The sequence below is a fragment of the Astyanax mexicanus genome, chromosome 1, assembly GCF_023375975.1.
Source record: "Astyanax mexicanus isolate ESR-SI-001 chromosome 1, AstMex3_surface, whole genome shotgun sequence".
In the NCBI taxonomy this organism is placed as follows: Eukaryota; Metazoa; Chordata; class Actinopteri; order Characiformes; family Acestrorhamphidae; genus Astyanax; species Astyanax mexicanus.
Window position 1 is genome coordinate 102,662,830 of NC_064408.1, and position 11,299 is coordinate 102,674,128.

Sequence of the window (11,299 nt, forward strand, 5' to 3'; positions counted from 1 at the left end):
GAAATCTCAGGATTGCGGAATTTCCCTCTGCATATGGCATGCGAGATTTATAGCAGCGCGAAGGCTGCCTGGCTCCGGCACTGCGCCGTCCCCCCACGCTGCATCATGGAAAGCACATCCTTTCGCGGCCCATTTGTCTTATCTAAGTGTGTGAAAATCGCTCTCTCAACATACCTCAGCCCACTCCATCATTCAGGCAGAGAAAAGCCCTGCGTGAAGGCCCAGGATGATTCTGGGTCAGCCTGGACTGGTGTTGGAGGTGTCTGGGCTGGGAGCGTAGCTGGCGTGGGTGGGGTGTAGGGGGAGTCATAGGAAAAAATAGGGAGGGAGCATAGAGAGTTGAATGGTTGAAGGTGCATTGAGGGAGAATAGGGTAGAGCAGTTTTAGGTGCACGGGAGGACGTAGAGGGATTGTAGAAGGAATATAATAAGAAGATGAGAAGTGTGTGGGGAGGTGAACTGGAAAGCAGAGGGAGAGCATATGGGGAGCACACTGGGAGCACAGAGGAGCACAGGGAGAGCATAAGGGAACTCTGGGAGAAGCAAAGAGGAGCATATGAAGAACATAAGGCCTGCAAAGAAGCCTAATAGAGGGAGTAATACAGTGGAGGAATATGGGAGCACATGGGGAACATAAGGGAACTGTAGGAGAACCACAGAGGAACATATAAAAAACATAAGGCCTGCACAGGAGGACCATAAAGGCAGTGTATGAGGAAATATGAGGAATATGTTGGTTGTATATATGCAAAGCGAGTGTATGTGGAGCCTAAAGGGAGTGTAAAGGGAACAATGCAAGAGAAATGAAGAGTCAACCTAGCGGGACAAATCTAAGAGGTAAAATAAGAGAAGCTTAGAGGGTGCAGGTTAACATAGTGGAGCTTAATAAGAAATATAGGGGTAGCATACTTTTCTGTTCAGTTCTGTCTTTTGTCCTGCTCAAGAACTCCTAATGAAATGACCCATTAAAGCAACATTATGTAGCATTTTACCTTAAAATAATAGCTTTGAAATCATTGTAATGTTTCAACAACTCTGTTCCACTTGGAATCCAAACTCAGAATGCCGCTAACTGCACTGTGTAACTTTGGTGAAGCAAAAGAGAGTTCTTGCAAGACCTGTGCTGATAACCATAAGCTGTTTTTACACATTGAATGCAGTAGGCACTGCACTTGCCGCTGCTGTCAAGACCACTTTTGGCATGTGCTGCATTTGCTGCACAGAAGCTGGGATGTGCTTTGTAGAGAGGAGGGGTTAGCATATGTGCATTGGCTACTTAGTAAGATAAGGTTAGCTTGCCAGTTTAATACAGACCCTACTAGTCCAAACATTGGTACCTACAAACCTGGAAGACCAACTTGAGACAATGCATACCAACATGCTAATCCTGCCTTCATCAGATCACACAGGTATTGTACAGCTCATGTTCAGAAGCAGATTCGGGAAGTTACTAGACACATTTACCACTTACTCTTTGTTTGGAGCAAAGGTTAAAAAAATGTACTCTAAAAACGACCAATGCATCTGTTATGGCATCTGTGCTGCAAATCCAAATGAAAATAATGTTTTCAAAAAGCAGCAGTCCTGTACTACTACCAAAGTGTCAAAGGTATTCACATTCATTATTCACATAGTGTACAAAAGTAATATAAGGGGAAAAAACATCAATAAAAACTAACTTATAGGCCGCACCACAGGAGCCTGTAGTGCACTACCCCTTTACCCCCCCCCTCCCCAAAACACATTTTTTTGAAAGCCATAATGACTATAATGTTAATTAATGTTAATATTAAAAATGTTAATGTTGATAAATTTGGGATGTACTAGGCTCCTTGTTTCAGCTGTTTATGTGCCCATTGACAATAAATGCATTTTAGTGCAATAAAAAGATATTAAAGAAGCTTAGTTGGGACATTTTGATTCAGTTCTCTTGAGTCTCTGCACAGATCATCTACATACTAGGCTACATAAGCCTGCCATGCTCTTGCTGGAGGTTGACGTGACATACGTGTGACGTGAGTGAGACATACCACTTCTAAAATACAGGGTTTGGACAACGAAACTGAAACACCTGGATTTAGACCACAATAATTTATTGTCCCGACGGACAGTTCTGGTGGAAACAGGAGAGTAGAGGTGCACATTGAATTCTGCCGTGATTTGGGCAGCCGTGGTTTTATGTTTTTTTGGATACAATCTGGTTTAGCACCCGAACATCCCTTTCAGGCAGCTTCCTCTTGCATCCACAGTTAATCCTGTTGGATGTGGTTGGTCATTCTTGGTGGTATGCTGACATTACCCTGGATACCGTGGCTCTTGATACATCACAAAGACTTGCTGTCTTGGTCACAGATGCGCCAGCAAGACGTGCACCAACAATTTGTCCTCTTTTTAACTCTGGTATGTCACCCATAATGTTGTGTGCATTGCAATATTTTGAGTAAAACTGTGCACTTACCCTGCTAATAGAACCTTTACACTCTGCTCTTACTGGTGCAATGTGCAATTAATGAAGATTGGCCACCAGGCTGCATTTTTATGACAGGTGTTTGCGTTTCATTGTCCAACCCCTGAACAATAATGTTGCTTTGAGGTCTGATTTAGGGCAAGGAAATTATCAAAATATAATAAGTATATAATAAGTCCAGCCCTGAGTTCATTACCCTAACATAAAAAGCCTAGCATAAACTATACACAGGTGTAGCCTAGCAAAGTGCACAGAGGGTATGTATAGGGGCAGAGTGGGAAATATTGGGAAAAAATGGAAATATGGGAAGAATTGAACCAACAAAAATGGACTGTGGGAAATAGAAGAAATAGAGGGGGAGTTTGGAATGAGTACAGGAGGAATAGTGGGGGAGCATACAGGGTGAACGGCAGCCTACTTGAGCATCATTTGGCCTGCTCATGTTCAATTTCACAGCCCCCTGTTCTAAGACTGGTGATCATTTTTCACCCTCACTCTCTTGCTCATATTCTCTCTCTCTCTCTCTCTCTCTCTCTCTCTCTCTCTTTCTCTCACGCGATCGAAAGTGACGAACCGTGGCCGGGATCAAATTTGTCTCCCCTTGCTCAGATCCGTCACTGCTGCGACAGTGTGACCTTTCAGGATGCCCTCACACATCAGGGTCTTATCCGGTACATCACAGCCCCCTACTGAACCCACACACAGAAACACACACACATATACACACACACACACCAAACACAATTGTCCCTCCCTGTCAGGCTCACTCCAAGCCGTCTCCGCCCACGCTGCTGTTTGACAGGCAGGACTCTGGGCTCATCTATTAATTCACACTGGGCTGACCGGTGAGACAGCAGCTTCTCTGCCTTACACTAAAATTGTTCCAATAGTGGAGAGGAGCCTGACACACACACACACTCAGGAGAGCCAAACGGAAGACACAGATGCCACCTGTGAGCTTAGCAGCGATGATCCACTCTCAGTAGAATACACCAATTACAGAGGTCTATCAGTTTGCTATAGAGGGGTAAATAGAAAACACTGTGACACCTCCGCCGCCCCCGTCGCCACTGCCCCGGGAATAGAGCCAGGCTATGATTACATCGGCACGCTGTGACAGTCCACGCAAACATTTGGACATGTCTGGCCATGCTAAAACACTCCAGGCCTGCCGCATGCTAATGTGTCAGAAAAAAAAGTGCTGACAGCACTGTGAAAGCCCACAGCGCAGATCCAGAGCAGCGCAGTAAAAGGGTGCAATGAGCCGTCATGAAAAATTCATTTGGCTCTAACCAATTATCAGAGCTTCTGCATTTGTAAGCAGTGTAATCTACATGTACTGTTCACCACTGCGCTCCACGGCCATTTCTTAAGTACAGTCAGATTGCAGTAATAGAGTCACATTTCTGCAGTCATTACTACAGTAACACAGTCAGCGAGAGTCAAAAACAAGACACAGAGACATGGAAAAAAACATCCATGCTTTTATCTCCAGCATGGCTCACTACTGTAATGGCCACTTAACTGGACTGCCCCAAAAAGACCATTAAACAGCTCCACTAGCCCATTCAAAGTGCTGCCGCTGCAAGAGTTTTAACACAGCACGTTACTTGTTACAGTTCTGAATTTTTAACACTTTAACGCTTTCGGTTAGCCAGCTCTGAATTACTAAAAGGTTTAGACCCTGAATATATGACTGATATTTTTATAAAGTTGGCTGTCTACAATTCTGAGAATGTGTGGAGAATTTTGAAGCATTAAAAGCTTTTGAAACATTTTGGATAAAAGAATAGGACAAAATTGTACTTAAAATGCTTTCTCGCTTGGTAACCACTGTACTGAAATGTCTGCTAAGTGGAATGTCAACCTTACAATGTGGGAAAGGCTTTCCCATCCCAACATCTTTGGGTTGCAGGCCTGCAATGCAACAATGGATGTTCTTTTTAGCAAATGACTGGAAGTGGATCAGGCTAAGTATAAAATATCTTAGGTTTGTATTGTTTCAATAAAATAGGAATTAAAGTAAAATAAAAAAACACTACATTTATTTATTTTTTTATTTGCATTTTACATACCATCCCAACTGTTTCTGACTATGGTATGAAACTTTTTTATTTATCATTAATTGCTCTTTATTTGTATAAAAGTATGTTGAGTTATTATCATCTATGCAATTTGAAACACCAACTAGTTAACTCAAATAGGTGATGTTTCAAAGCAGCTGAACATAAAAACATGCAGGGCAGTCCCTCTTCATGACCATGGATGGGGACCACTGAAGTGATGCAGATTAAATACAGTTAATTATAGTTTTAACCAGAAACAGTAATATAAAGTAAACTTTCCAGTGACTTTCATAATGTTGTTGGACAAAACAGTAAGACTAGCAGTAAGTTTTTTTTTTATATATGTAAATTATTAGACAAAAACTGCAAAAAATATATAAATGCAATCGTATTATGAGATAATAATCAGGACACTCTATGCCCTTAGATTTGGTATTAATCTTTTTAACTGCCTACCAGTCTCTGATCTTAACTATGAAAAAGTTTTTCCACACAGAAATTCTTTCAGTGGTATGAAATCAATTAACAGCATTTCAATAGGCTTAGGATCTGATCATCCCAGAACTTTCCACATATCTTATGTTACTGTTATTTATCCAATGAAAAAACATGTACAACCTTGTTTACGTTCAATGGAAGTCAATGTAAAAAGAGTTTATTTCAGCTCATTTTGGAGAATTTCTATCGGTCTATTCATTAAGTGATTTTAACAAAGTGTAAGGGACAGTTTGTGTGTTTAAATTATATAGAAAAGTAAAAATCAACAAAATGGAGATACTTGTTATATCATTGGACAGCAATGATATACAGCACATTTTCTTTCAAATTGTTAAGAGTGAGTTTGGCCTAATTATATCATTTTAATTAAGGATGAAGCAGATTTTATTATATGTGGTGAATCATAGCTTCTTGAGGGCTGGTTGGACCCCATGTTCTGAAGTATGTGGCCTTCTAAAAAAAATCACCTCTGCCCTTCAAACAGCCAAACTGTCAAATGTCCATTCACTATCAAAATCTTCATCATGGGGCCAGCTGGAGCCCAGGAACACACACACACAAAAAAAAACACACACACATGCTGTCAGAGTAAACGTTGCCAAATTCCCAAACCTCAGATCTGTGTTTTTCATTAATAGTTCTTTTGAATTATTAAACAAATGACATTAAACTTCCACTCCTCAGTTCCCTCCGCTCACTCCTTTCCTGACTAATTACAAGCTGAACCTCTTCCATCCTGTTTTTTTTATGCAAAATGTTCTATGCTACAGATAATACACTCTAGTGGAAAGAGTTGACTAAAACACTTTCCAAAGGGACGGAACTGGACAGGATCTCATTACTTTTACCAAACTGTCAACACTCCTTTCAAGACATTCCACAACCTTAAGGCCAAAACGGGGGCTTATCTCCATCTCCCTATACGCCAAAATCAGCGAGCAAACTAACAGAAGCCGCCTGAGGAGGATGTCTGGTGTGTGTGTGTGTGTGTGTGTTTGTCTGTGTGTGCACAGAGTCTAAGCATGGACAGAGATTCTGAAGGGGAGGGGGAAGATTTGGCAGAAACAAAATGACTGTTTGCAAGGCAGGGAGAAAGAAAAAGAGAGAGAAAGAAGGAGAGAGAGAGAGAGTCTATTCCAGGTGTGTTCTGGTAATGAGCACTACTGGGGAAAACACACAACACCCTCACACACACACACTCACTCATACACTCAGTAAGAAGCCATTCATGGGTGTTAATGGGGATGTTGATGGCGAGACTGTGACAGTGTGTGTGTGAGCATGCATACAAAACTAAGAGGTACACTCACTCATAGCATAGTCAGTCAGTCAGTCACACCTAGTAGTATATGAGGAACACCAACAGCTCAGTAAAATGTGTAGGACATCCTGTGGTCACACACTGCCTCTCATAGAATGGCTTTCAACTGGCATTTTTCAGCAGAATGATGCTCACCCACACACACAGCAAGGATTCCAAAGAAAGATTCCCATCAGACACTTCCTTGGCCTGCCCAGACTCCAGATTTATGAGTGTGCAGAGTCTACAGGCCCAGCTACAACATATTTGGACAAATGTGCTGCAGGATTCCATACAGTTAATTCCAAATGAGCGTGTCTTTCACTCAAATATTGTAATCATTTATTGGAATCCAAATCTGAGTTCAATTCCACTAGACCAAACCAGGCCTGATTACTACCAGATCTGTAGAATCAAGAAATCACTTAAAAAAAGAGAAAAATGGTCATGCTTGAAACCCTCCAATGTGGCTGAATTAAAACAATTTTTCAAAGAACAGTGAGCTAAAATTCCTCCACAGAGATATAAAAGACTTGTTGCCAGTTATTGCAAACACTTGTTCAGAGTTGTTACTACCAAGGGTGGCACAACCAAGTTATTAGGTTTAGGGGGCAATCGCTTTTCCACAGGATGGTTTAACCCTGGAACACTAACATTAAAATTAGTAACACCATCACTTACGTTGGGTATACACTGTATGACAAGTGTTGGAAATCTTTTGTATTATTACAGTTTTTCTCAATTGCTAAGACACATTTCTTGAAATTGTCCCTCCATGTCGCTAAACTGTAAATTCAAAACTCAATTTTCAAACTACATTCACAAAACATCTGACTCTTCCTGCAAAACCAAACTATCACCTCAAAACAGTTCAAACAGCGCTCAAAAGCAAACAATGCTGTCAGATCAGACCCCGAGTCAATCAAAATGAAAACACTACTGAGCAGTCATTACACACAACATAGAAAAAAGGAAAACAAAACGATCAGATCATTAAGTGTTTAGAAATAACCTTTATTGTTCACAAAAATGCATTTTCAAAACAAAATTCTTGTTTAGCCTGTGTAGTCCTAAAATAATATATACTTTTGTTGTAAAGTTTATATATATATATATATATATATATATATATATATATATATATATATATATATATATAAACTTTACAACAAAAGTGCATACAATATCTACTCTATAACATCATGTCGATGTGCTGGGTCAGGCCACAGGACTTCATCTACATCACAGGCCACATTCTCCCTTGCCAGGCAGCGTGGGTAATAATAACTTCTAGTGTGCCGGATCCACGCTTGGCATGCATCCACACCTATATCATTACAGGCCAGTTCCATGGCCTGCAAGAGATTTTCCCTGGTGTAGGGTTGTCGGTCATAAACCTTCCAGCGCCATGCAGAGAAGAACTCCTCTGTTGGATTGAGGAAAGGGGAGTATGGTGGTAGGAAAACATTCAGGAATTCTTGGTTTCTAGTGAACCACTCTCTGACCTGCACGGCATGGTGAAAACTCACATTATCCCACACAATGACATAGACAGGATGCTCTGTCTGTTCATGATCCTGCTGCTGAAACCCTAACACAATATCCCGAAGATCACTTAAAAATGTCAGGAGGTGTTGAGTGTTGTATGGCCCCAATGTGGCATGATGGTGGAGAACACCATGATTGCTGATTGCAGCACATAAAGTGACATTGCCACCACGCTGGCCAGGAACTGTAACAATGGCTCGTTGGCCAATCACATTCCGGCCTCTCCTCCTCCTTTTGGTCAGATTGAACCCAGCTTCATCCATATAAATATATTCATGTGGTTGTTCTGAGGAATCCAGTTGAAACACTCTCTATGGGAAAATACATATAGCTTTGTAAGCTGTACAGCATAAGACAACCTTATGCTGTAGAGTAGACAGCAGTATTGAACACCTACCTGTACATAGTGGAATCTTTGCTCCTTGACCCTTTCTGAGTTGCGCTCAAAGGGTACTCTGTACAGTTGCTTCATCCGCATCCTGTTGCGTTTTAGGACACGATCAATGGTGGAAATGCTGATACTGGTGATGCCTTCAAAATCAACATGGTCGTCAATGATCTTCTGCTGTATTTCACAGAGTTTGACTGAATTGTTCTGACGGACCATGTCAACAATGAGGGTCTCTTGGCGTGGGGACAACATAGATGGCCTCCCTCCCTGATGTGGCAATCTGGTAATTCTACAAAAAGAACATGCAATTACAAAAAAATACATGTAGTACGAGGCCTACAAGTATATTGGAAAATGAGTGTAATGAAACACCTTTTTATTGAGTCATACTGCACAAATGTACAAAATGAAAAAAAGCAATTACCTGTTCTCTTCTCTGAATCTTCGGACTATGGTGGACACAGTGAATCTGCTTAGGTTGGGCAGAACTCGAAGTCCTGCTTCCCTCATTGTCAACCCGTGGACAAGAACATGGTCTATGACAGTTGCCCGTATTTCATCTGAAATATTTGTTCTTCGTCTCATACCTCCCCTTCCTCCTCTTCCACCTCTTCCACCTCTTCCACCTCTTACTCTTACTCTGCCTCTCTGATTGTTTCTGTCCATAGTGAGACTTCAACAAACAGGGCCCCATGGACTGGCTTATATTGGTGTCTTCACCTCATTAGTCACATGTGTTATCAATTTTGAGTTGCAGTGTTTAAGTTGAAACACCTGTGCTTTCATTGAATTTCCCTTTTGCCAGCTGTGCTTAACATTATGCAGCCCAAGTGCATCAGAGTGCCAAATGTGTTTTAGTGGGTGAAAATATGTTTGCAAGTTGTTGTTGCAAGTGTCTAACTAGGTGAAAAGTGCTTAAGGTTCTGCCAAAAGATTGACCATTTCAATAAATGGGTTCAGGGCACTGAGCATTTGGTTCAGACAACCGGGTTTAGTGTTTTAGCAATTGAGAAAAACTGTATTTTACAACATACAACATCACATAAATTAAAAGGTATAATCATGGGTGACCCCATAAAAAAACACATAAAAAAAATTGTACAGTTAGGTAATCCTTAACAGGTAATGTCCTAACAAAAAAAATAATGCTGCTGGGAACTTGGTGTTTGGTCCACCCATTCCTGGAACATGTGAGCGCCTGATTTAATCACACAAACACCAGGTAACATCAGGTAAATTACACCCATAAAATATCTCACTCTCTATTATTAATGTAGGATTAAAATCACCTGAACGCATGCCTTTTGAAAAAAAAATGATTTTTTTTTAAATGTTTCATTTAATTACAATTTTTGTTGCAGAGGAGAATTGAGTAGAAAGGAAGAAACAAAACAAGCGGGAAAAGAAGATAAGAGACGTGAAGCAAAGAAGAGAAGATTAGAGAAGAGAATGAGAGTAGAGAAGGGAAGAGAAGAGAAGAAAAGTAGAGTAGAGATGAGAAGAGAAAAGAAAAAAGTGAAGAGAAGGAGAGAGGAGAAAAGACTGAGAGTAGAGAAGAGAAGCAAAGAGAAGAAAAGAGAAAAGAAGAGAAGGAGAGAAGAGAAAAGAAAAGAAGAGAAGGAAAGTAGAGATGAGAAGAGAAAAGAAGAAAAATGAAGAGAAGAGGAGTAGAATAGAGAAGAGAAAGAGAGTAGAGAAGAAGCAAAAAGAAGAGAAGCAAAGAGAAGAAGCAAACAGAAGAGAAGAAAAGCAAAGCAAATAGAAGAGAAGGAGAGAAGAGAAGAGAAGCAAAAAGAATAGAAGTGAAGAGAATAGAAGCATAGAGATGAGAAGAGAAAGAGAGTAGAAAAGAGAAGTGAAGAGATCAGAGAAAAGAAAATTGGAGAAGAGAAGAGACGAGAAGAGGAGACGAGGGGAGAAGAGAAGAGAAGAGGAGACGAGAGGAGGGGAGAAGAGAAGAGGAGACGAGAGGAGGGGAGAAGAGAAGAGAAGAGGAGACGAGAGGAGGGGAGAAGAGAAGAGAAGAGAAGAGAAAAGAAGAGAAGAGAAGATGAATGCCCTGCAGGCCGTGTTCCTCCACAGCGGGGGAGAGGCAGTGATGCTGTATTGAACCAGCATCAGGGTCGGTTCTGCCCACAGCGGGCGGCTCCTCTGAGCTCCCAGAATCCTCTCAGTGCCCGTCTCCAACACTCCAGCAGAACGGCTGGATCATGGCAGGTGGGAGGAGTGCTGATGGCCCAAAATCAAAAATCCTTTTAAGGGTGAAGAGTGAGCTATTTACAGTACATTGAAAAAATGGAAATATGAGGGGAGTGTAGATAATGCAGAGAGGCCAAGTACTTACTTATACATAATTTACTGTATGAAGGCTTCCCTCAGTGGAGTACACCCACTAGTGCAGTGCACAATTTAGTTTTGTTTAGTTTTGCATATATGTAGATTGGGAACTACTTCCACACCTACACTCACCCACCTCTCTGGAAAACCACAGGACTCATCGTGTCTCCTAGAACCAAACCCTAAAGAGAAGAACAAAGATACTGGAGCTTCTGTTACAGCTAATGTAGACTAATCTATTCAATCATTCAATCAACAATAAAGTAACTGCTAATAACTGCTACTAATGATAATGATCTGTTTAAGACAGTAGAAATCATTATTATTAATAGAAAGGGACAGATCACATGATCCAGAGGTCATTATACCCAATCCCTTTGCTTTGGCTAGATGTAATTAAGTCTTCCCAGCACTGGGCTATATAAGGAGGAGTGGAATCATGTTATCTGTAGTGGTGGCGCTCCATTCAATACCTTCAGGGTAAGTGGGAGTGATGATTAGGACCCAGCACTAATCATCCAATATCAATACATGATGTCACGGAAGCTCTTGTGGTGAAATTTTTAGAACAATGTTCAAGCATTTAATTTTAAGCCTTTCCAGATAAGCAGAGGTTGTAACAGTATGTAGCAAACGAAGAGACAATTCATCCTTCCATCCATGCATCCATTCTTCCATCCATCTGTTTCTCT

General features: G+C 41.0%; 1 protein-coding gene across 1 annotated transcript; it reads right to left on the reverse strand.

Moving 5' to 3' along the window:
• Positions 1 to 7,518: 7,518 nt before the first annotated feature.
• Positions 7,519 to 8,827, reverse strand: LOC125799508 (uncharacterized). Its single transcript, XM_049476397.1, has 2 exons — positions 8,277 to 8,827; positions 7,519 to 8,190 (listed from the first exon to the last, which is right to left on the reverse strand). The coding sequence occupies exons 1-2, from the start codon at positions 8,592 to 8,594 to the stop codon at positions 7,519 to 7,521; spliced, it is 990 nt and encodes a 329-aa protein (XP_049332354.1). The 5' UTR covers positions 8,595 to 8,827.
• Positions 8,828 to 11,299: the final 2,472 nt, after the last annotated feature.

What these genes read in the sequence shown, in the direction of transcription:
- LOC125799508 (XM_049476397.1), bottom strand. Translation starts at nt 8,594, where the DNA reads ATGTATTTTTTTGTAATTGCATGTTCTTTTTGTAGAATTACCAGATTG. An exon ending in AAAGATTCCACTATGTACAG is followed by an intron (nt 8,191 to 8,276) that starts GTAGGTGTTCAA and finishes ATTTTCCCATAG; the next exon opens with AGAGTGTTTCAACTGGATTC.